Source organism: Schistocerca serialis, chromosome 5 (genome assembly GCF_023864345.2).
Source record: "Schistocerca serialis cubense isolate TAMUIC-IGC-003099 chromosome 5, iqSchSeri2.2, whole genome shotgun sequence".
NCBI lineage: Eukaryota > Metazoa > Arthropoda > Insecta > Orthoptera > Acrididae > Schistocerca > Schistocerca serialis.
In genome coordinates, this window is record NC_064642.1 from 423,438,120 (window position 1) to 423,465,258 (window position 27,139).

Sequence of the window (27,139 nt, forward strand, 5' to 3'; positions counted from 1 at the left end):
AGGTAATTTGTAGAAGATAAAAATAGTATAGCATCGACAAAATTTGAAAAAATATATAAAACATGTAGCCATTAAAAGGTTATTGACAGGGTGAGTGAGTGTGAACACTTCTATAAAGAACCAGAGATTGTCATTACTGAAACCCTCCTAGAAATTGAATAAAAGGATCATTCATTGCTTAATCCATACTCCTGAAAATAAAGTATCTGAATTTAAATAATATTAGAAAGAGGTGTAAATACAAATTATTCACTGATCTCACTATTTATTGTTACATTCTCAGTGGCTCCCAAATTAATGAATAATGTAATATACGTGTTACACACTTAAATTGTACTTGTGCCTCTGGTGAGTTCGCAAAGTTTCTAGCATACATACAATCTTATATAACATTTAAAAATAATGTACAAAAATGTTCTGCTGTAACGAACAATGTTATTGTCTGTCAAGCAACAATTTATACAAAACTACATCCTTCAGCAATACATTTAAAATCCAGCCATTTATTCAGGTATGCGTTCTCTGACCCAATCACTCCACGCTTTAAGCTCTTGCTTCTTTAGTTCATGCAATGCATTCTTGATAGTGTGGAACTGACCCTTCACACCAAGTTTCTCTAGATTCTTAAAGGTTTCTTCACCCCATGTCAAGGGCACTAGGTCATCTCTATCACCATGACACATAAACAAAGGTGGGAATTCTTGCTGCTCCTTGTAGTTCTCCAAATGCTAAAAAAAAGTTACATTGCAAATCAGTGTCAACATTACACATAGGTTCTCATAAATTAAGGAAAAAAATTGCAAAACAGTAATAATTCAAGGAAACAGAAAATAAATGACAGAAATTGGGTGTATTACCACAGCTGTGCTGTAGAAAGTTACCACATTCAAACCAAAAGTGTTGTAATTTGTATCATTTGTAGACAACTAACAATTGCATACTCAAAATAAAAAAAAATAAAAAATAGTTTATGCTATGAGAAAAAGAGGAGACGACTAGGACAGCATGCTTGAGCAAAAGGCAAAGAGGTATATGAGTGGTAGAGCACTGCAAGCATGTGCCCAATCTGCATGGCATTCTTGTGGCTGTGGTATGCAAGAGATAGGGTGAATAAACTTCACATAGTTTGACAGAAGTTGCCAAAGATGCCAGACACTAAACTGATTAATGACATAGCTGCTTGCGCACTCAATGAGTGCTCATATGGTTAGAAGCAACTGAGACCAAACCGTGCATATAACAAGTGATAACAAATAGCTACCACTGAGTCTGCTTTCCATGTGGATGCAGTTCTTTAATAAGCAGTGGTGGGGTGTGGGGTAATGAAGAGTGAGCACGACAATGATCCTTATAGCCACAGTTCAGTTAATTGAACATGTCTTTATTTTTACCATGATACATACATTTAAAAAATGCAATCTAGGTCCTGGCTGTGAACTGACTTAAACCCACTGTGGACGTGATCACAGCATGCCCAAAAACTTGGATTCCACATGGACAGCTTTTATTTGCTGCCAGTAATCTCATGTGAAGTCAGCTGACACAGGAATGTGTGTACTGATTGCTCTTAGAATTACTCTGTCAGAGTATTTCATGGATCCTGAAGTTGATGCATTCTCCAGTCTAATAAAAAACACAAGGACATCCTCAGTCATTCTTCCCTGAGAAACTGGAACTGTAGGGATCAAAGGAAAGTTCTTAACTACTGTTGAGTCCATTGCACTTTCATTGGTCAAACTCCAAGGGCTGTTATTTACTTGACTCACTTCCTTCATATCGTTTGCATCTGCTTTTAACCACCCGATTTCTTAATGTACTTGTTCTATAACAGTATGTACATCTACACCTTGCTGCCTGTCTGTCTGTCAGTCATGATTGATTACACAGTTACTCCATTTGCCATCATTGTCATTTGCACACATGCCAAGCAAAGCTGATATCTGCTGGATATCTGCTGTAGTCCTACAATCAATGTTTGGTCACTCTGCTGCACAGCCAAAGAAAAGTGCTCTGACAGAAGAAAATTGTCTGCATCAGCCAGAACTATTTCTTCATTCAGATATCACACACAGACTTCCAGGAACAGTACCAAACACTACTACAACTGATGGAAGACAAGGTTTTCTTCTCCCCTTAGGAATAGTAAAGGAACACTGGAGATCACATTTATGACAACATTTTATAAAGGATTTCATTCAGATGAATGCTGGTGGGGCATGGGGGTGATCAATACTAATAACCGTAATCTAGTTAACTGCACAAGTCCTTATTCTTACCACAATACATACATTCACATACAGGGCCAAGGACCTGGCTGCCTACAGACTTAAAAATCCAGCATGAATGTCACTGGAGGCAATGATAGCACACGCGATATCTTTGATTCAGTATAGATAACTTTTACTGGCTGCCAGTGGCCTCGCATGAAGGTGAGTGCTAGAGGACAAATGTTCTTCCACCCTACTTCCATGGGTTTTTGCAGAGGAAACATTTATTAAATGAAGTGCAGTGGTGTGACACTGGCATACTACATTCAGCTCAAACTCAGGAAGATGTCACCAAGTGGTTAAATGTTCGGTCTTTCTGTTGTTCAACAATGTTTTCTAATGCTAGTACTGGTATCCAGAAGGAAGACTTAGTAGGGTTTTATGTCACATGGGTGACAAACTCATTAAAGACAGGACACTAGCTAGTGTGGACAATGCAGGGGAAGGAAATTGGTTATGTCCTTTTTAAAGAACTCTCCTGGCATTTGGCTTAATCAATTTAGGATAACAATGGAAAATATAAACCTTTGTGCCCAGATAAGGATTTTCACCTGACTCCTCCTGAATCTCAATTCAGTGTCATAACCATTGTGCCACCTACTTTGTTGGTACCCAGAAGGTCCAACCAAGGATGCTGAAGAATAGTCATGGCAAACACTTTCTGTTATACACCAAAAGAAGACCACAATGCCATTGAAATTATGGTCTATCTTTGCTTGAATCATCAGAATGATACGATTAAGTACTGCACACATAAGGCTTTATGATAGTGCTTTGTAAGGCACATAATCAGCTATAGGTACACAGCTTGTTGCTCATAGCAACAAATAACTTTTATTGTGGATTTAGCAGGACACACAGTGGACTACAAAGCAATGAGGAAACATTCTCTTCAGACATGAGTCCCTGATTAGCTGGCAAATAACTTCAGGCGCATTTTGAGTTTGTAAGAAGCTGAAACAAATTAACAGTTACAAAACATCCATCAAAAGAATGCCTTCAGCTGAGGTGGTGTCTATGTATGGTGGTTTATATTTTTAGATGGGAGCAAAGACATCATGTAACTGCTCAAAAAAATTGTTGGACACCTTTCACTCAATACGGGAAATCCCTACATACAGCATTTGCCTAAAGTTGTAAAAGCAGGCCAGTATTCTGAGTGCAGTTCAGTAGTGTATACTGTGTTTCCAGTCACAGAAAGAAAAAAGTGTCTTTTTATGCTGTCAACAGACCTTAAAGTTAAATTTCAGTCTTAGACAATATGCACACTGTCACCTTCTGGTGAGAAAAGTTGTCAGCATGGGATGTTGCCTGTAAATTGTTGTACACCACAGAAACATTATTTGAACATCCAACCATTATTGTGAGACACAAAACACTGAAGGTATGCCTCATAGTGGTTTCCCATCAGCTGAGGGTCATTATCTACAAATTATGGCTCATAAGTCTCCAAGGAGAACAAACAGCACTGTGCATTGTCTTTTCAGAGGTAACACAGAGGGTTGTATTGATCCAGAAAATACACAGCTGATTCCACACAATCAATATGGCCTTGATGCATCCATTACAAACAACAGTACAAACCCTCACCATTCACAGAGTACAAAGACATTTGGTAAAGAGAACACCTGGGGTAGAACTTGGGTCAAGAGCCTAAAATTCTCTTTACAAACAAGTGCAGGATTTGTCTGTTGCTTGATTATCAACATAAAAGGTTGGACACAACTAGGTACCAATTCATATCTCATGCATGCAGTCCTCCACAGGTTGAGCAGGGAAGTGGGTTAGTCATATTTTGGACCAGTAACATTTACAGATGTCGAACACCTATCATGACCGTTAAGGCTAACCTGAGAGCTATTTAGTATTGGACCAACATTTTTATGGTGGATCTGTCTTGAAAAATGACAATGCTCAAGCAACTGCACCCACCTCATGAACATCTTCCCACAGGAAGCAGGAATAAATGGAATGCAATGACTTGTGTTAGTGTGACACGAACTCAACTGAGTATACATGCGAGCAATTGAAACTTGCAGTGTAATGGCACACACTGAAATCTCCACATCACAGCACTTGAACATACCACAAGAGAAACTAAAATAACATGGTGCAGCCCACAGAAAAAGTGGAGATAGGCTGCACCTTTTTGCTCATGTTCACAACCAAGTACCATGATATGGGAATTTCAACATGTACCAGGACTGCACACATGTACCCTGTAAACAAGCAAAAACTTAATTACGTAAATTTATTTTTCTAAGATGATAATTAAAACTTTATAACTATCCCTCGTATTTCAACTTGTATAGTGTCTATTCCTTGCATGTGAATTGAAGTGGAGCATTGGTAGCGTAACTGCAGAAATATAAATGAAACTCAAAAATGGAAAACTGGTCCCACTTCTACATCATAGTCAAGACTACTGGTCACCTACTGGGCATTCACACTTATACAAGTATGATCACAAACTCTGGAGGTCATTTTTTATTAAATACTGGACAACAACAATGGCCACTGAGATCAATAAAATATGATATACCATTACAACTCAACTCTAGGCAACAAAGATAATGGCAATAATCATTTAAGCCTTCAACTTTAATTTTACATGAATAATGTATCAAGTATATTTTACCAGTTACATTTTATTTGCTGCATAATACGCGGTATGGCGTTTCTATACTCATTCATTTAGTTGTCCTTTTTTGCAAAAACAGACATAATGTCTGATGGGATAGCAGCAATCAGTGATTGTATAATGCCTTGATTGCAGTTGTTTTTTTTTTTTTTTTTTTTTTTTTTTTTCATATGACCGGTTTCAGTTCATTCAGAACCATCTTCAGATCTGATATTTCAGTTACAGTCCAAATTCAGCAACTTAGCAACTTTCACATGCTGACGCAGCATGTGAAAGTTGCTGGATTTGGACGGGTTACTCCTGTAACTGAAATATCAGATCTGAAGATGGTTCTGAATGAACTGAAACCGGTCATATGAATAAAAAAAAATTTTTTGCAATCAAGGCGGATTATAGGTAACATTTAGTTGGCAGTTTATGATTGAAATCCATGCTTACCTTATACACAATTGAATTGTAGTTGAGGAAGGACGACAAGGCAAAAACTCCTGTCACCTGTGGTTTCAACCTGTATCCAACATGAATGGCCATTGCTCCTCCCATTGAAAAACCACCTTAAAAAAGAGTCGTCCAAAAAATTAGTACTTTGAATGTTTCATAATAAACATCGCTATATATTTCCTTAATACACTTGAGTTCTATTACATAATGCCACTTCAGAAAAAAACATATTATGTGTGTTCAGAATTTCATTTAATGAAGCCACTGTAATTATACTAATTATAACTACATACTGAGAATTTCTTTAATAAGAAACCATTTTGTGGGTACAGATTTTCAGTAAGAGGTAAAGTTATTGATCTCAATAAGAATTAAATTCTGGCTTATAGAGGTTTTATTTTGTAGCAGAAGTTTTATTATAAAGCACTTAATTTCTTAATATTATTCACAGTTTAGAAAACAAATACACAGCAATGCAAAAAATTTCTTTCTCAAACTTTATACATGCATTATTGGACATTGAGGTTAATTACACACATGTACTGCTCTGGGAAAGAATCATTATATAAAAAATACCTATTATTATGTGTTCAAGAGGAATTCCAGACATGACTTCCTTCTCAATCAAATTTACTACTTCTTTTCCCATTGGCTCTATTGTGTCTAGATGTTCAGGTACATCAGGAGAAATATTTTCACGGTCAAACCACACATGACTGGGCTGAAAATTACACAGATGAAATGACAATTACTTTTATATTCAAGACATAAAACAAGTGGATTATGACACTAAGTGAGCAATTAATGGCTATGGTCTTATAATAAATAGCCCAATTGTATGGTACTTTAAATTGATTCTACTTGTTGAAGTATTTGATTTGACAGGAAAACATCAGATTACAGGATGGATACCAGAGACTGAGATCTGGTTTCTGTACAAGTAGTAAATAGCCTTTCACTCCATGTATTTTACCTCTCCTACTTTCATAATTTCAAAGAGAGTATTCCAGACAACATTGTCAAAAGGGGACATGAAAAGGAAGCGGTAGATGAGAAGGGAGTGAGACAGCATTGCAACTTATTCCAGATGTTATTCAATCTGTACATTGAGCAAGCGGTAAAGGAAACTGTTGTAATTAGGTATAAGTTCAACACAAGCAGTAGACTGAACACAACTTTATTCCACAAAAGCATTAACAACTTGAACACAGTATTTAAGTAACATTCAGCAGGAACCAATTATGTACACAAAGAGCTGTAGCAATACACATAGAGAACTGAGGACTGGGGACTGTGGCTTGTTCTGACAGTGATCTCTCTCTGCAGGTGACTCAGCACTGCCACACGCTCAGTGAGTTTTGAAAGTATGCACACATATCTCTGCATTCCTCCTGTCTTAGGGAGATTACAGATTGTTGAGGTGTTCATCCTGTCATTGTCTGCTGGGCTCTGGTTAAGTTGGCATGCTGCAACTGGACCATATGGTCTGAAGTGCTTCGGGCACAGACGCATTCTGCACCCACCTTTTTGTGCCAAACCACATGACAACACTGGTGACACCGGGGCTGTTTCCGTGTCAACCTTGGGCATCGGCTATAGTGATGGTGCTGCAGTGCTGATGATACTGGTATCAGCAGTTGCCCAGGAATTGGTGACAGAATCCCTGACAGTGGTGTCAGAAGCAATAGAGGAACTGCTAGTTTGGGCACTGAGGATGCATGACATCACCTGCACTGGAGTGGAGAACTGGCAGCAGCAGGTGACGTGATGCCCGATGTGGAATTTGGTACCATAGAGAAAAACATGGTATTTCTTCACAGCATATACAGTGGCCAAAGCTTCCTTTTCTATCTGAGAGTACCTAGTTTGAGCAAAAGTCAGCATTTGTGAGGCATAAGCAATAGGCCACCCACAGTCATCGGGGACATCTATGAGCCAGTGGTGCCCCCAACCCCTACTGTGAAGCATCCATACCAAGGACAAAGTGGAGGCCTGGTTGGTATGTCACTAGGCAGGGCGCAGACTGTAACATGGTCTTAAGCATGAAACATGTGGTTTCACAAGCCAGTGACCAGAGACATTGAGCCCCTTTGTGCAGCAAAGCATATAACGGCTGCGCAACTGTTGCTGCCCCAGGCAAAAACTTGTGGCAGTAGGCGACTTTGCCTAGAAGAACCTGAAGTTCTTTGACAGACATCATGGAAGCGACACAATAGCAGAAACATGTTGATGGTGTGCTTTGAGAAACTTCACACCCAAGACAAATGATAGAAGGTTGAAAAAATCGACATGTTTCTAAATTGTACTTCAACCCAGCCACTTGGAGGACAGAAAAAAAGAGTACAGAGTTTTTGTATATGTTCCTCAGTGAAGGCACCAGGAACTACAATATCATCCAAATAGTTTGCACAACAAGATGTTCCAAAAAATGTTGAAAAACAGCGGGAGTGCTGGCAAAGCCAAAAGGCAACTGCAAGTACTGGTACAGTCCGAAAGGGGTATTCACATATAACATATGTTATGACTCTGTATCTAAAGGAAGTTGTAAATAGGCAACTGACAAGTCAATTTTTGAGAAATATTGACCACCTGATAACTTCGCAAACAGTTCGTAAAGGTGCAGTATCAGGTATGTATCCACTACGCAGTGCATTCACAGAAACTAGAATCACTGCAGTGGTGTAATCGACCTGGTGTTTTCTTTACTATAACTAAGGGGGTAGACCATTCACTTGATGCCATAGGCTGAACAATGCCAGATTCCGTGAGTTGATCTAATTCATCATTGACTTGTTCCCTGAGTGCCACTGGAATCAGAAAGGCACAGAAGAAATGGAGCTGAGCAGAAGGTTTAATGCTAACAAGCACTTGAAAATTGTTGGCACACCCCAATCAACGACAGAACAAAGAGTAAAACTCAGAATATAATGCATCTAACTGTGTATACGGCACTTGTTGAGACACTAAATTCATTTCATCTGAAATGGTAAAACCAACAATTTAAAACCATCTAATCCAAAAAGATTCTCCATAAGTGTGTTACTTACAATAAAAAAATGTAAGTGATCAGACTACTGACTTGTAGGTCACTGTAGCAGAGATAGGCCGAGAATAGGAATACTCTGTTTATTGTAATTTTCTAACTTTCAAGACACAGGAAGAAACGCAGGGGAGCCCAAGTCGATATAGTTTGTAAGTTTAATAAGTTTATCACAACTCTTGAATCTACTTGCGTGTACAGAACTTTACAAAAAACCATAACATCAGTGAAAAACTTGTTTGGTGCAACAGAAATAGTTGACACAATGTTTACATCCATATCCATATCAGGATTGTTGTGCTGAATTTTTGCATTACAAACAGAAGCAATGTGACCTTTTTTCTGAAATTATGACAGGTAGCTCAGCATTTTGGGCATTCTGGACACTCGTGGTTAATGAAAAAATAAGGGCAAGATGGGAGCATGTAACACATGTTGCTGGTTACTGGCCTGTTTACATTGTTGGTGCAGTTGCTGCTGGGAGCGAAGCCAGCAGCCTTGATGCTGTGATTGTGTGTGGACCGCTGTGACCATGTCTTCCTCCTGCAAACTATCTGAAGCTTGATCTAGAGGATTGCTGACACTTCTAACCATAACTCAATTTGGTTACCCGCAGATTGTGACACCTCAAACGACTGTGCAATACCCAAAACCTAGGAGAAGGGCGGATTTTCACAATGGAGGGCACACTCTACCACCTCACAATCCAGAGCTAAACAAATGATATAGCACCTCTCACCATCTGATCAGCATATGGCTCTTTACGCACATCAGACATAAAATGACAATGACAATTAAACCCATGGAGCTCGATATGATCGATGTTGTTGCCTCCTAAAGCAGTAAAACTCAACCCAAGATGCAATAGCATGCATGTGCTTACAATAGTACTTCGAAAGAAGTTCACAGATGTTAAAGAAGACCGAGTCTGAAAAGGGGTGAGATGACATAAGACTTCATACATTCTTGGCGATATCCATGAAGGGAACAACGCACAACAAAAAATAGTGCCTGTAATCCTAAAAGCTTGAAAGCGTTGTTGCAGATGTTTCTCGCATACATCCCATTCCTCAATGGACTCACTGTATGTAGAAAATGGAGGTGGATAAACCGTGGGGACTGCTGAGGGTGAAACTGTGGCCAAGAAACAGCTGGACCATCCAGTTGCTGAGCATGTTTCCCAACATGATGTTCTACATTTCAATGACTGCTTCAAAGCCTATGCTATCTGGATGCTTCACACCAGCACCAGCTTTTCTGATTTTCACTGGTGGGAACTCTCCCTACAGTATATCCTGCATCCCCATAATTCTCCTGACCTCAACCTTCATTAGTCATTGTCCTTAACCGACCCACTCCCTTCCCTATTCCCAATCCAGCACTACACAGCCCTCTGTTCCGCCAATGCACCCACAGTCTTTTTTCTTCTCTCCTTTTCTGCTGCCATGCCTGCTACCCATACCCTTCCCCCTCCCCACTGTCCCCCTCGCAGCAACCCCTCCCCTCCCCCCAGGCCTGCCCACCGTCTAACCATCCAACTGCACCTAGCTGCCCTACCCTCTCTTCACCTCATCCCTGCACGCTCCCACAAGCAGCACTTTACCATCCCCCACCCCTACCCTGCTACCCTCCTCATCCCCACCCCAGCCTCCTCCTTAGCCCCACCACCCAGTCGCCCTGTTGAAAAGGTTATTCTGGAAGCCACTGAGCAAACAGAGTGCAAGCAACTGCAGATTTTGATGCACATTGGAACAAATGATGCCTCTCGTCTGGGCTCCAAGGGCATACTTGGATCATTCTAGCAACCAGAACAGAAGGTTGAGAAGACCAGCACTGCGCACAGAGTTTCAACAAGGCTCACAATTTGAAGCATTTTCACCAAACTGATCTTGGACATTTGGTTCTGAGTCAAGTGAAAGGAGTGAACCAGATACTTCAAAAGTTCTGTGACAAGATGGACTGTGACTTCCTGGACTTGCGTCATGGTTTTAGAACTATAGGGGTGCCCCTAAGAGGGTCATGTGCACACTACACATCAGAGGCTGCTACCCAGGTAGCTGACTGTGTGTGGGATGCAAGAATGCATGCAAGAGGTTTTTTTTTTTTTTTCATTAGGTAATTCTGCATCCAACAAAAAACCCAGAAGTGTCAGTGTAAGATCATAAGATATTACTCCCACATGTGACAGTATTAAAATCCTAGTGGTTAACAGCCGAAGCATTCACAACAAAGTGCCACAGTTAGAACTGCTCCTGAAAAACAGTCAAGCTCACATAATAACAGGTACACAAAGCTGGCTGAAAACTGCAGTTGATGGCAGTCAGATTTTGGGGGGAAATTTAAAAGCATACCAAAAGGTTAGGCTAATGGGAAATGGAGGTAGCATATTTGTTGCAATAGACAAGACTATCCACAAAGATAGAAATTGAAGCTGCCTGTGAGGTTGTTTGCGCAAGACTCAGTGGCTGATGTGGGCACAAAATAGTAATTGGATCCTTCTATCAGCCACAAAGCTCATCTCCTGATGTAACGGAAAACTTAGAGAAAACTCCAGTTTGCTGGTATGTAGTTTCCTCGGTCATACTGTAATCACTGGTGGAGACTTCAACCATACAACAATCACCTGGGAAAATAACAATGTTGTTAGTGGTGGGCATGATAAGACATCATGGGAAACATTACTAAATGCCTTCTCTGAAAACTTTCTAGAACAGATAGTTCAGAATCCGATTCATGATGGAAATATATTCAATCTAATGGTAAAATATAGACCAAATCTCTTTGAGGATGTCCACGCTGAAACTGGTATTAGTGATCATGGCGCAGTTGTGGTAACAATGATTAGAAAAGTACAAAGAACAACTAAAACAAGATACATTTGTTCAGTAAACTGAACCTGAGGTCTAGGAGTAACTTCTTTGATTAGTAATCACAACGTCCTCAAATCCTGTGTTCAAAACCTGCCAGTGCTTAAATTTTGATTAATAACCAGCATTGGTGACTGAAGACTTCCGGTGAAAGAAGTCACCTTCATTCTGCCAATGGCTTTGTCAAAGATGGCACAGGAGCAGACAGAGGTTCGTGGCACTCTCTTGTCCTTGGGATGGGAAGCTGCTCCTACAGGCAGAAGAATCAGCAATGATCAATGGCATGAGGATGCAGAAGGCAATGGAAACCACTGCATTAAAGACAAATAACATATATCCACAGGATATGTAGCCTGTAATTAAAGAAGTGTCACAATGACCTCTCCATTGCCAAAAGATTCCGAGATATTCCCCCATTCGGATCCCTGGGAGGGGACTGACAAAGGGGAGGTGATCATGAGAAACAGATTTAATAACAAATGAAAGGATAACATTTTATGAGTTGGGACATGGAATATCAGAAGCTTGAACGTGGTAGGGACACTAGAAAATCTGAAAAGGGCAATGCAAAGGTACAGGATTTTTGTTCAGATGATTATAGAGTAATACCAAAAGCTCCAGAAAATTGTGTAACAGGAGTAGGATTCATTATAAATAGGATGGCAGGGCAGAGAGTGTATTACTGTGAACAGTTCAGTGATAGGATTGTTCTTATCAGAATCAACAGCAAAGCAACAACGACAACAATAATTCAGTTATACATGCCAATGTTGCAAGCTGAAGATGAAGAGATAGAGAAAGTTTATGAGGATATTGAAAGGGTAATACAGTACATAAAGGGAGATGAAAGTCTAATAGTCATGGGGGAATGAAATGCAGTTGTAGGGGAAGGAGTAGAAGAAAATGTTATGGGAGAATATGGACTGGAGCAATAAATGAGAGAGGAGAAAGACTAATTGAGCTATGTAATAAACTTCAGCTAGTAATAGTGAGTACTCTATTCAAGAACAACAAGAGGAGGAGATATACTTGGAAAAGGCCAGGTGATACAGGAAGATTTCAGTTACATTACATCATGGTCAGACAGAAATTCCAAAATCAGATACTGGATTGTAAGGCATACCCAGGAGCAGATATATACCCAGATCACAATGTAGTAGTGATGAAGAGTAGGCTGAAGTATCTGAGATTAGTCAGAAAGAATCAACAGGCAGCAGAGAAGTGGGATATGAAGAACTAAGTAATGATGAGATATCCTTGAAGTTCTCTAAGGATGTAGATACAGCAATAAGGAATAGCTCAATAGGCGGTATAATTGAAGAGGAATGGACATCTCTAACAAGGGCGGTAACAGAAATTGGAAAGAAAAACACAGGCACAAAGAAGATAACTGCAGTTGCTCATGGGCAACAGAAGAGTCATTTCAGCTGAAAGAAGAAAGAACAAAAATTTTCAGGGAAATTCAGGAATGTAGAAGTACAAGCCTCTGAGGAATGAGATAAATAGAAAGTGCAGAGAAGCAAAGATGAAGTGGCTGCAAGGTAAATATGAAGAAATTAAAAAAGAAATGATTGTCAGAAAGAATGACTCAGCATATAGGAAAGACAAAATAAACTTTGGTGAAATTAAAAGCAATTGAGAGTGCAATGGGAATTCCACTATTAAATGCAGAGGAGAGAGCAGATAGGTGGAAAGAGTACATTAAAGGCCTCTATCAGGAGGAAGATTTTGTCTGATGTGATAGAAGAAGAAACAGGGGTCGGTCTAGAAGAGATTGGGAATCCAATATTACAGTCAGAATTTAAGAGAGTTTTGGAGGACTTAACATCAAATAAGGCAGAAGGGAAAGATAACATTCCATCAGAATTTCTAAAATCATTGGGGGAAGTGGCAACAAAATTACTATTCACGGTGTTAAGTGTGAGAATCATCGCACAGTCAGCCTAACAGCTCATGCATCCAAATTGCTGACAAGAATAATATACAAAAGAATTTAAAAGAAAAGTTAGAATTTATTGATCACGGTCAGTTTGGCTTTAGAAGAGGTAAAGGCAACAGAAAGGCAAGTCTGATGTGGTCGCTGATAATGGAAGCAAGACTAAAGAAAAATCAGGCATGTTCATGCGATTTCTCAACCTGGAAAAAGCATTCAACAATGTAAGATGGTGCAAGATGTTCAAAATTCTGAAAAAAATAGGGGTGAGCTGTGGGGAGGGGCAGGTAAAAATACCATATGTACAGAAGCCAAGAGGGAATAAAAAGAGTGGACAACCAAGAATGAAGTGCTCGGATTAAAAAGGGTGTAAGACAGGGATGCAGTGTTTCGCCCCTACTGTTCAATCTGCAAATCGAAAAAACAATCATGGAAATAAAAGAAGATTCAGGAGGGGAATTAAAATTCAAGGTGAAAGGATACCAATGATGCGACTCGCTGATGACATTACTATCCTGAGTGAAAATGAAGACAAATTACATGATCTGCTGAATGGAATGAACAGTCTAAAGAGAACAAAATATGGATTGAGTGTAAATAAAAGAAAGACGAAAGTAATGAGAAGTGGCAGAAATGAAAACTGCGAGAAACCAACATCACGATTGATGATCACAAAGTAGATGAAGTTAAGGAATTCTACTATATAGGCAGCAAGATAACCAATGATGGGTGGAGCAAGGAGGACATCAAAAGCATACTAGCACTGGCGAGAGAAGTCTACTAATATCAAACATAGGCCTTAATTTGAGGAAGAAATTTCTGAGAATGTACATTTGGAGCACTGCATTGTATGGTAGCGGAACATGGACTGTGGGAAAACCAGAACAGAAGAGAATCAAAGCATTTGAGATGTGGTGCTACAGATGAATGTTGAAAATGACGTGGACTGATAAAATAAGGAATGAGGAGGTTCTCCACAGAATCAGAGAGGAAAGGACTATGTGGAAAACACTGACAAGGAGAAAGGATAGGATGATAGGACATCTGTTAAGACATCAGGGAATGACTTCCATGGTACTAGAGGGAGCTGTACAGGCAAAAACTATAGAGGAAGACAGAGACTGGAATATTCCCAGCAAATTATTGAGGGTATAGGTTGCAAGTGCTACTATGAATGAAGATGTTGGCACAGGAAAATAATTCATGGAGGGCCACATCAAACCAGTCAGAAGACTAATGACTCAAAAAATTTTTTATTAAAAATAAATAAATAAAATAAAATAAAATAAAATAAAAATCCAGTACAAGGCAGGAGCATGCAAAGGAACTATGGCCAAAGTTTAAAAGAATAGCTGACCATGCACTGGATAGATATGTGCCTAGCAGAATAGTTCATAATGTGTGGGACCCTCCATGTTATACAGTCACTGTAAGGAAACTTCTAGAGAAACAGAGACTACAACATAATAGGTATAAAAGAAAGCATAAGACTACAGATAGAGACAAGTTGAATGAAACATGTTTGACTGTCAAGAGGGCAAGGCATGAAGCCTTCAATGACTTCCGTAGCAGAATACTGTCAAGTGATCTTTCACAAAACCCAAGGAAATTATAGTCATATGTAAAGGCTGTTAGTGGCACCAAAGTTAGCATGCAGCCGTTGGTGAATGAGACAGAAACTGAAATTAACGGTACCAATGTGAAAGCTGAAATGCTAAACTTTATTTTCAAATGTGCTTTACAAACAAAAACCCAGTAGTAATGCCCCAATTTAATCCTCACACCATTAAGGAGATGAGTGAAATCAGTATTAGTGTCAGTGGTGTTGAGAAACAGCTGAAATTGTAAAACTGAACACAGGTCCAGGACCTGATGGAATCCCTACCAGATACTACACTGAATTTGCAGCTGAGTTAGCCCCTCTTCTAACTATAATCTACCATAGATCCCTCAAACAAAAAACTGTGCCCAGTAGTTGGAAGAAGGCAGAGTTACCACCCATCTACAAGATGGATAGTGATCCACAAAATTACCGTTCAATATCTCTGACATAAATTTGTTGCAGAATCTTAGAATGTACTCTGAGCTAAAATATAATGAGCTATCTTGAAAAGAATGGCCTCCTCCAAGCCAACCAATGTGGTTCCGAAAATATCAATCATCTGAAATCCAACTGACACTTTCCTCACACAACATACCGAAAGCTTTGGATCAAGGTAGTCATGTAGATGCAGAGTTTCTTGATTCCAGAAAAGCCTGTGACTCAGTACCACACCTAAGCTTACTGTGAAAAATTCGATCAGATGGGGTATCAAGTTAAATTTGTGACTGGATTAAGGACTTTTTGGTAGGGAGAATACAGCATGCTATCTTGGGAGGAGAGTCATCATCAGATCTAGAAGTAAATTCAGGTGTCCCCCAGTGAAGTGTGTTGAGACTCTTGCTGTTCATGTTGTATATTAATGACCTTGTAGACAATATTAATAATAACCTCAGACTTTTTGCAGGTGACATTTCAAAGTGGTGCAAAGTTTGGCAAGTTGCTTTAAATGTAAAATTGTGCTCTTCACAAAATGAAAAAACGTAATATACTATGAGTATAACATCAGTGGTTCATAGCTGGAATCAGTCAACTCATACAAAGCGGTCTGATATGTGGGAGTTGGCAATCATGTGTGCATGAGGTGTGCTTGCTTGTGTGAATGAATGATGTGTGTTTCTCTTTCTTTTTCTGATGGAGGCTGTGACTGAAAGCTTATATGCAAGTGTTTTTTAATTGTGTCTGACTGTCTGCAACTTAAGGTGTCAGCTTTAACCTATCTTTTTCTACATTGTTATTATTCCTAGCTGGAGTTTCCATTGTTTAAATACCTTGGTGTAACACTTTGTATGGATATGAAATGTAATGATCACATAGGCCCTGTTGTGGGCAAATCTGGTGGTGGACTTCAGTTTATTAGTAGAATACTGTGGAAATGCAATTGGTCTACAAAGGAGATAGCTTACAAATCACATATGCGACTCATTCTAGAATATTGCTCAAGTGTAAGGGACCTGTGCCAAACACAACTAACAGAGGATACTGAATGTATACACAGAAGGGCAGCATAAATGGACACTGATTCGTTTGACCTATGGGAGAGTGTTACAAAAGTGATGCTGAGGAAACTGAACTGGTAGACTCTTGAAGATAGACATAAACCATCCACGAAAGTCTACTAAGAAAGTTTCAAAAACTGGCTTTAAATGATGACTCTAGAAATGTACTACAGACTCCTATGTACTGCTTACAGAGGTATCATGAAGACAAGATTAGAATAATTACAGCACATGAAGAGGCATTCAAACAATCATTCTTCCCTAGATGTAGATGTAGAAATTCTTTATTTTACATTGTCATTATCAAAATAAGCATCATTGTATGCTACACTATAATGTTTACCCCTTTCTTGTTTTATGAGATTTTCTTCTTGCACCACACTGTCAATCTCATTTTTCTTTGCTTCATACTTTGTTTACTCAACTTTATCAGTACTTTAGAGGGAACTATTGAGTCTGAACATCTGTATTTGTCGAGTTATTAGAAGTGCTGTCACTAAGATTGCTTGCAGACTTGCTATTTGTAGCTTACAAATTTTGTGATATATACAACTGATATCTTCAGCCATCAAATTACATCTACCCTACCTCACGGTGGTCATTCACAAGCAGCCCCTACCATTAATGCACTGTTTGCGCAGATACATGCCAAGTTGTTTTCTGCGATTCCACATAGTAGTGAGACCTGAATTTAGCGGTAATGACCTGTTCATTATGTGAAATGTAATTAATTACTGAAGATCTAAATTCTTTTCCTACTAATATGTGGACTTGTGCAGAGGCTCTCATACTGCATTACACTCCAGACTACAAAAATATAAAATGCTGCATAGTATGTGTTCCTTTGGATTTCTTTTAAATTCTCACTGAAATCAGAATATCAGTCTTCTTTTTAACATATCACTTTGGTAAAGTGATGTGTTACCCAATGTCTAAGTAGCTGAAAAAATGACAGCAATAGTTGAAAGCATTTATTAGTTAAATAGTCTGGAATTGAGAAATGGAGGTTCCTTGTTGCTGTTTTTGAATGTAAGTTGATACTGATGGATGCTGCATGCCTTCAGGGTGGGATGGCTGTTGCAGTTTACTACCACAAGTTACCCAGGAGGACACCATTATCAGGAGAAACAAAATTGGCATTCTATGGATCAGAGCGTGGAATGTCAGATCCCTTAATCAGGCAGGTAGGTTAGAAAATTAAAAAAGGGAGATGGATAAGTTAAAAGTTAGATATAGTGGGAATTAACGCAGTTAGTTGGCAGGAGGAACAGGAGTTCTTGTCAGGTGAAGACTGGTTTATGAACACAAAATCAAATAGGGGTAATGCAAGAGTACATTTAATAATGAATAAAAAAATAGGAATGCGGATAAGCTTATATGAACAGCATAGTGAACACATTATTGTAGCCAAATAGATGCAAAGCCTGCACCCACAACAGTAGTACACGTTTATATTCCAACTAGCTCCGCAGATGAGGAGGATATTGATGAAATGTATCATGAGATAAAATAAATTATTCCGATAGTTAAGGGAGACAAAAATTTAATAGTCATGGGGGACTGGAATTCAATAGCAGGAAAAGGAAGAGAAGGAAAAGTAGTAGGCGAATATGGACTGGGGGAAAGGAATGAAAGAGAAAACCGACTGGTAGAATTTCGAACATAGCATAACTTAATCATAGCTAACACTTGGTTAAAGAATCATGAAAGAAATCTGCATACATGGAAGAGACCTGGAGACACTGGAAGGTTTCAGATTGATTATATTATCATTAGACAGAGTTTTAGGAACCAGATTTTAAATTGTAAGGCATTTCAAGGGGCAGATGTGGACTCAGGCCACAATTTTCTTGTTACAATTGGCAGATTACAACTGAAGAAACTGCAAAAAGGCAGGATTTTATGGAGATGGGACCTGAATAAACTGAAAGAACCAGAGGTTGTACAGTGTTTCAGAGGGAGCATTAGAGAACTCTTGATAAGAACCAGGGAAAGGATTACAGTAGAAGAAGAATGGGTAGCTCTGAGAGATGAAATAGTGAAAACAGCAGAGGATCAAGTACGTAAAAAGACAGAAGGCTAGTAGAAATCCTTGAGTAACACAAGAGATACTGAATGTAATCAATGAAAGGAGAAAATATAAAAATGCAATAAATGAAGCAGGTGAAAGGGAATATAAATATATAAAAATGAGATCGACAGGAAATTCAAAATGGCTAAGCGGGAATGGCTAGAGAACCAATGTAAGGATGTAGAAGCATGCATCACTAGGGGTAAGATACATGCTGTCTACAGAAAAATTAAAGTGATCTTTGGAAAAAAAGAGAAACACCTGTATGAATATCAAGAGCTGAGATGGAAAACCAGTCCTAAGCAAAGAAGGAGAAGCAGAAAGGTTGAAGGAGTATTTAGAGGGTCTATATAAGGGATATGTACTTGAGGACAGCATTACGGAAATGGAAGAGGACATAAATGAAGATGAGGAGGGAGATATGATACTGTGTGAAGAATTTGATAAAGCACTGAAAGAATTAAGTCAAAGTAAGGCCTCAGGCGTAGACAACATTCCATTAGAGCTACTGATAGCTTTGGGAGACCCAAGTATGAAAAACAACTCTTCCACCCGGTGAGCAAGATGTTTGAGACAAGTGAAACACCCTAAGACATCAAGAAGAATATAATAATTCCAACTCCAAAGAAAGCAGGTGCTAATAGATGTGAAAAATACCAAACTATCAATTTAATAAGTCACGGTTGCAAAATTCTAACATGAATCCTTTACAGAAGAATGGAAAAACTAGTAGAAGTTGAACTCAGGAAAGATCAGTTTGGATTCAGGAGAAATGTAGGAACGCGAGGCAATATTGACCCTAAACCTTCTCGTAGAAGATAGGTTAAGGAAAGGCAAACCTACGTTTATAGCATTTTTAGACTTAGAGAAAGCTTTTGGCAATGCTGACTGGAATACTCTCTTTCAAATTCTAAAGGTGGGAGGGGTAAAATACAGGGAGCACAAGGCTGTTTGCAATTTGTACAGAAACCAGATGGCAGTTATAGGAGTCAAAGGGCACGAAAAGGAAGCAGTGGTTGAGAAGGGAATGGGACAGGGTTGTACCCTATACTTGATGTTATTCAATCTGTATACTGAACAAGCAGTAAAGGAAACAGAAGAAAAATTTGGAGTAGAATTAAAGTTCAGAGAGAAGAAATAAAAACTTTGATGTTTTCTGATGACATTGCAATTCTGTCAGAAACAACAATGGTCTTGGAAAGGCAGTTGAATGGAATGGACAGTGTTTTGAAAAGAGAGTATAAGATGAACATCAACAAAAGCAAAATGAGGATAATGGAATGTAGTCAAACTAAATCATGTGATACTGAGGAAATTAGATTAAGAAACGAGACACCGAAAGCTGTAGACGAGTTTTGCTATTTGGGAAGCAAAATAACTGATGATGGTAGAAGCAGGGAGGATACAAAGAGTAGACTGGCATTGGCAAGAAAAGCATTTCTGAAGAAGAGAAATTTGTTAACTTCGAGAATAGATTTAAGTGTCAGGAAGTCCTTTCTGAAGGTATTTGTATGGAGTGTAGCCATGTATGGAAGTGAAACATGGACAATAAACAGTTTAGACAAGAAGAGAATAGAAGCCTTTGAGATGTGGTGCTACAGAAGAATGTTCAAGATTAGATGGGTAGATCATGTAACTAATGAGACGGTACTGAATAGAATTTGGGAGAAGAGAAATTTGTGACACAACCTGACTAGAAGAAGGGATCAATTGGTAGGATGCATTCTGCGGCATTGAGTGACCACCAATTTAGTACCAGAGGGAAGTGTGGGGGATAAAAACTGTAGAGGAAGGCCAAGAGATGAATACAGTAAGCAAATTAAGAAGGATTTAATCAGAGATGAAGAGGCTTGCACAGGACAGAGTAACATGGAGAGCTGCATCGAACCAGTCTTTGCACTCTAGACCACAACAACAACAACCTGAAAGGTGTTGCATTTGTTTCACATTTCAAGGTGCTGGCTTGCAGAAGCAGGGTGTTCATAGAGTATTAATGCACCATGACCATGCGGGTGACATCACAGCAAACAAAAGATGATGAGTTAGCTGTCAAATCTACGGATGACACATTTCAAGAAACCTGGGCTGGATAGCTTCTTGATCACACAAAATGAAGAAAATGCTGATAGGCTCTGAGCACTATGCGACTTAACTTCTGAGGTCATCAGTTACCTGAAAAAGCTGATAGTTTACTATAAATATCATAAGTGATGTACCCAGTTTGCTGCACCTATAATTTCTAAACATTAAAGAATTGTTTTAATATTATGTTAAAACAAAAATAAAAAAGGTGTTCTCCTTCTCATCTTATTTGTAATGTATGGATTTGCCATTTGAATATTAAATGAATTTTTAATGAACATTTACAGGCAATGTTATCAGTTCAATTCACAATTCAGTTAAAAAAATACAGATTAAAAATCTTTAAGAAAATGTCCCACAGTAACAAGATCACTGATTTCTATCTTTGATGATGTATTTTGTGTTGCTCTTTGTTGCTTTCAGTAGTCCTTCACTGTCCCAATTCTCTTCCATACAATTCAAGAATTTCAGCAAAATACATTTTATTTGAAGTTCTCTTTTCACTGAGATCATGGAGGTCCAATTTCTTTCTTCTGACCACTGGTTCTTCATCACACTGAAGATTGGTTCAGCAAATGAGATACTGGGAGTGGGGGGGGGGGGGGGGGTGTAAACTGTGGTATGCTGCTTAAAGAAATCTACCCAAGACTGTTCTTTTGCTTTATGTTTATCAAATCCAGCAAATGCATTCTGGAAATCACAGAATTCATTGTCCAGTTTATCTTCATTCAGTTAGAGATTTAATGTACTTGTAACCTTTAAAACACACTACCATGGCAGATGAAAATCTTCTTGTCCTTTAAGGAAAAAAATTGCACATTGCACACACTGTTCTCAGAAAAGTCAATGTTGGGACAAATAATCAGTGCAATGTGACAAGAAAGACTGCAGCATTTTCCAAACTCAAACCTCTGTGCACTCGATATTTCTTCCATGATTTCATGAACTTTTTTTTCTAAGAATTTATTTTATGCTGATCTCTAGATTGCTTATTATTCTGTCCAACTAAACAGAGGTAACTGAGTTGTTTTCCAGTTTTATAACAGCAGTTTCAAACAGTGGCAAAATATGCTGCAGAAAATGTAGTCAGAATTCAGGAAGTGAATGTTCAGTTTCTTCAGCATCAATCCCTCACCTGATGTCACAAACTGCCTAATCAAGCTTGAACAATCCTCCTTGCACTTGAAGTAAAATATGACTTGATGGCAGGCCAGCAGTACACAATTCTGTTAATTGCAGGAAACAGCGACAATCATCTTGTTACGACATGTTGTAATATTTCCTTAATCTCTATCTCCACAAACTCTGAAAATACTCTCAGTGACTGAAAATTTGATGCATAGGAACCAAATTCACTGTAGATTTTGAGAAATATTGCCTCTACATCATGAGACCCTGTTTTACAACATTCTTTACATACATACATACATACATACACCCATACATACATTAATCCTTGTCCCATAGATCATGAATACATTTAGGAATGATGTGGAACATGTCACTTTAAGATAAGTTTTCTTTACAGAAAATAATTAATTAATTTTTTTATTTCATTTTTTATTTATTTTTTAAAATGTTGTTTTACAGTTACTACTTCATATCTAAGAATTCACCTACTGAGTAGAAGGAGGTGTCATTCAGAAATTATTTTAATTTGCTTTTCAGTGTTGGTTGGCTATCTACCAGACTTTTAATACTATTTCACAAATGACCAAACATTTTTGTGGCAGCATAATTCATCTCTTTCTGTGCCAAAGTGAGATTTAATCTCTTTAATCATGACAAGACAGTTGCAATTACCTCTCAAAATGGATTGCTTTTCATTTTCAGTAGGATAAAAACATATCACTAGGGCACTATATGCATAACAAGGTTCAGATAAAATCCATTACATTATGCAATTTTCTTTACTGCATGAAAAATTTCTTTGTCACTTTATTTGTTGTCTTCACAAAAATTTAGCTATCTCTGAATCATACCATTGTTAAAACCACAGTACTGAGCTGCACAAGGAAAAGTTTTTATATTTCCTAGGTTTTAAAGCATCAGAGGATGCAGGAAAATAAAAAGCTTTATGACACTTGCCTATGGCTACATCTTGACTGTATGGGCCAAGAACATTTTCAGAGACAGCCATTGCCTTATTTTTTCTACACAAACTTTTAGATGCAATATTACTGTCTGGAAACAAGGAATGATGCAGTGTCGTTTGGCATTCCAATGGCTTGATGCTACAACCATGCTTTACACTGTGCTAAACAGATCCAATTTCAGCATGCATCACCGCATTTTCTTCAGAAATACGTATTCTCTTCACAATGAAAGTGTTGCCAGAAAGTGTTTTTGTGTCTTCTGATGATCTATTACAGCTTTTCTTCCTTCAAATTTTATCAAAAACATGACATGGCAAATCACACATTTCAATGTGAAGTTGCTTTCTTTCATCAGCCATGTGGAAAAATCTTTGTTTTCCAAGCACTCTTGGTTGAAAGCTGTGTACCTTTCAATTTTCTTCTTTGGATCAGTTGAACTTAGAGGAAGGAAAAAACACCTTTTCCAAATGCCGATCCTTTATAATTCTACAATGCTCAAACTGGCAACTTAACTACCCAATAATCTCTAATTTAACAGGCAAATGAGTATTTTGAATCATGTATAGTGATTGGGAAAGGAAATTCACACATAATTCATTCCGTCTGTTCACATGATTTTCAAATTTGGCACAAGGCGGGATTAACTTGTGTCCTGTGTCCCTTTACCTAGGATACTGAGCAGTACTTAAAATTGCGGGACAATGCTGCCAAAAACTGGATGGGTGGCAATGCTAGTCAAATCACTCATGTCCATCCAAATGTCATATCTCATTAACGTAATGTCAAAGTGAATGTACACATACAAACTGTACATACAATTTTCATTTACAGTTACTAACTGTATTAAGAGATGCAATCTACTTATTATCAGAAGAAGAAGAAGAAGAACTTTCTATTCATTTGTATAAAGTCTAGATTAAGAGATTTTCCACACAAGACCCAACTGCAGGGGTGAAGAAGTCGAAAGAAGAGTGCCAACATAGTCCATGCAGAAATGTATTTTACAGGCACAAAGGTTCAGAGTTGAAGATAACATCAAATCTTAATCTGAACCACACACAAACCACACACACACACACACACACACACACACACACACACACACACACACACACACACACACATATGTGGAGGAGGACTGTTACATAGAAACTGAAATATGAAGTATATATAAAACATAACACTGCATGCTGGTGCCCTAGTGCACAACTCAGAATAAATTTGTGCTGAAAAATTAAAACAAAAATAAGATTCATCTTACGTACCAATTAAGAAGAAACTGATATTTTAAAATTAAAAATATTCAATGAGTGTCACTGTTACTTCATATTTCGGTTTCTTTATAATGATCTTACTATCCTAAATGCCTTAAATTATATTTTTCTTTCACTATCTCTATCTCTCTGGCTGGAATAATGAGACACTGGCAGACAATTCCGTAACAACAAAGCAGTTACTTTTTCTCTGGCAGGCATTCTTATTCTTAGCAAACTGCGAATAAACATAATTTGTAACAAACAGCAATAGCTCATGTATTTTCAACATCTTATTTCTCAGTAACTTTAAAATGCCAATAAAGTATGGCCAAATGAAATGTTTACAAAATCAAATACTTATAAATTAAAAGCATATTTCATAACTATTACTCACTGAACAGTAAAAGACTATTTGATAACTGCTATGCACTGAAGAGCACTGTTAGCTGTTACAAGCAGAAAATATGCTTTGTTGTTTTCAGAATTTGGTCTGAGACAAAGTGAGGTTGCAATACTCATATTCGGCACACCAGTGTAGAAGTTGTCACAGATTCAGCTAAGTAAAAAAACTATGTAGTTCATACATTTATTTACATATATAAGCTCACTTCAGAATTTTACTTTGTGTGAGATCATGTGTGCCAGATTTGATTGCTGATTTGAAATTCTACATTGCAATGTTTTACTCACATCAGTTCATCATCTTTCACTGACTGTGACAATACTAGTGAAATTTCAAACATTTGCAAGTACCGTGATAAACCCATACTCGCCAAGAAGCTTCAATAGCTACTGTAGCAGAATACTGTCAAATGATCTTTCACAAAATTCAAAGAAATTCTGATCATATTTAAAGACTGTTAATGGCACCAAAGTTAGCATCTAGTCACTTGCAGATGAAACAGGTACTAAAATTGAGAGTAGGAATGCAAAAGCAGAAATGCTTAACTCCATTTTCAAATGTTTCTTTACAAAGAAAAATCCAGGAGAATTGCCCCTCTTGAATCCTCACACCACTGAGAAGAGGAGTGAAATAGACATTAGTGTCAGTGGCATTGAGAAACAGCTGAAATCATTAAAATTGAACAAAGTGTTATGGCCTGATGAAATCCACCAGATTCTATACTGAATTTGAAGTTGAGTTACTCCCTATTTTAACTGTAATCTATCATAGATCTCTCAAACAAAGACTGAGCCCAGTTTTTAGAAGAAAGAACAGGGCATGACAGTCTGCAAAAAGCATAGTAGAAGTGATCCACAAAACCACTATCCAATATCTTTGACATCAATTTGTTGCAGAATCTTAGAACATGTTCTGAGCTTAAACACAAAGAGGAATCTCAAACAGAATGCCCTCCTTCATGCCAACCAGCATAGATTACAAAAACATCAATCATGTGAAGCCCAACTCATGCTTTTCTCATATGACATACTGAGAGCTTTGAATAAAGGCAGTCAGGTAAATGCAGTATTTCTCAATTTGTGAAAAACATTTAACTCAGTGCCAAATCTAATACTTTTATAAAAAGTACAATAATATGGAGCATCCAGTGATATTTGTGACTGGACTGAGGATTTTTTAGTAAGGATGATGCAGCAAGTTGTTTTGGACGGACAGTCATCAACAAAATGTAGAAGTAACTTTGGGTGTGCCCAGGGAAGCGTGTTGCGACCCTAGCCATTCATATTACATATTAATGATCCAGTGGACAATATTAATAGCAATCCCAGATTTTTTGCAGATGATGAAGCTATCTATAATGAAGTACTGTCTGAAAGAAGCTGCAAAAATATTCAGTCAGATCTAGACAAGATTTCAAGATGGTCAAATACTGGCAACTTGCTTTAAATGTATATAAATGTAAACCTATGCACTTCACAAAACGAAAAAAAAGTATCCTATACAAATACCTGGGAGTAATACTTTGTAGGGATATGAAAGGCAGACTTTGGTTTATTGACAGAATACTGTGGAAATGCAATTTGTCTACAAAACAGATTGCTTACAAATCACTTGTGCGGCCCATCCAAGAATATTGCTTAAGTCTACAGGACCTGTACCAAATAGGACTAACACAGAATAATGAACATATGAGGGTGGTTTGATAAGTCTGGTAAAGAAGCAAGAAAAAATGTTTGTTTTTTAAACAATACACCTTACTTCTTGACCAAATGTCCTCTTTGGGATACACACTTGTTCCAGCAACCCTCCAACTTTTCAGTCTCACTAGAAGAATAGTTTCTATCAAACTGTAAAAAAGATTTATTGACTGTAGCTATAATTTCCTCATTTGATGAAAATTTCTTCCCAGCAAGCCAAAGTTTCAAGTTAGGGAACAGAAAGAGCTCACTTGGGGGTTGAGTCTGGTGAATAGGGTAGATGAGAAACCAATTCAAAGTCCAATTCATGCACTTTCGCCATTATCATCACTGATGTGTAGGGTGGTGCATTCGAATGGTGAAAGGGCATTTTTTTTTTTTTTTCCATGGCAACCTTGATCTTTTTTCAGCCAACACAAGCTTCAAAGGAGCCCACACTGAAGCATAATAGGTACTTTTATGGTTCTGCCTTTTTCTAAGTAATCTATGAGGACTATTCTATGGTAATCCCAAAAAACAGTGCCCATCGCCTTAACAGCTGACAGAATGGTCTTTGCCTTCTTTGGCGCACTTTCACTACCCCTTTTCCATTGTGGTGACTGCTATTTTGATTCTGGTGTGTAATGATGGATCCACGTCTCATCAATAGTCACAACTGGCACAAAAAATCCTGTGGATTGCAATTAAATATCGCCAGACATTGTGTTGAAATGTTGTACTGGATGCGCTTTTGGTTGACCGTGAGCAATTGCTGCACCTACCTCATACACAGCTTCTTCATAGACAATTCTCTGTGCTGGATATTATGCACTCACTCAGTTGAGGTGCCCACAGTCTCAGCAATCTTACAAATTTTTATTTGACGCTCTTGCATTACCACATTACGGATTTTGTCAATGTGGTGACCTCAACGGGATGGCCAGAGCATGCTTTGTTGTTCGTGCTTGTCAGATCATATTTATATTCATTAATCCAAAAGTAAATGGTCTTGAATGATGGTGCAAAATCCATGTGAACTTCATTCAATTCTGTTTTAGTTTGTGTGGCAGTCCAACCCTTCAAACGAAAATGATTAAGAAAAGCACAAACTCAGTTTCCTCTGTTTTCAGTTAATTCAATGTACAGACTAATTCAGATGGCTGTGAATAATGAACTGTATGCTGTACATTGTTGAAACTCTTTATATGATCCTTGAAATAATCAAGCTTACCAACCGTCAAGCTGCAGCAACAATGTTCTGTTCTTC

General features: G+C 38.1%; 1 protein-coding gene across 2 annotated transcripts in view; it reads right to left on the reverse strand.

Moving 5' to 3' along the window:
- Positions 1 to 245: 245 nt before the first annotated feature.
- LOC126480826 (lysophospholipase-like protein 1) overlaps positions 246 to 27,139 on the reverse strand; it is a 64,756-nt gene continuing 37,862 nt past the window's right edge. For both annotated transcript variants that reach the window (XM_050104165.1, XM_050104166.1), the window contains exons 3-5: positions 5,926 to 6,070; positions 5,347 to 5,462; positions 246 to 728 (exon numbers count right to left, since the gene is read on the reverse strand). In XM_050104165.1, coding sequence (XP_049960122.1) covers positions 504 to 728; positions 5,347 to 5,462; positions 5,926 to 6,070 — 486 coding nt within the window. In that variant the 3' untranslated portion in view covers positions 246 to 503. The remainder of the gene's footprint in view (positions 729 to 5,346; positions 5,463 to 5,925; positions 6,071 to 27,139) is intronic.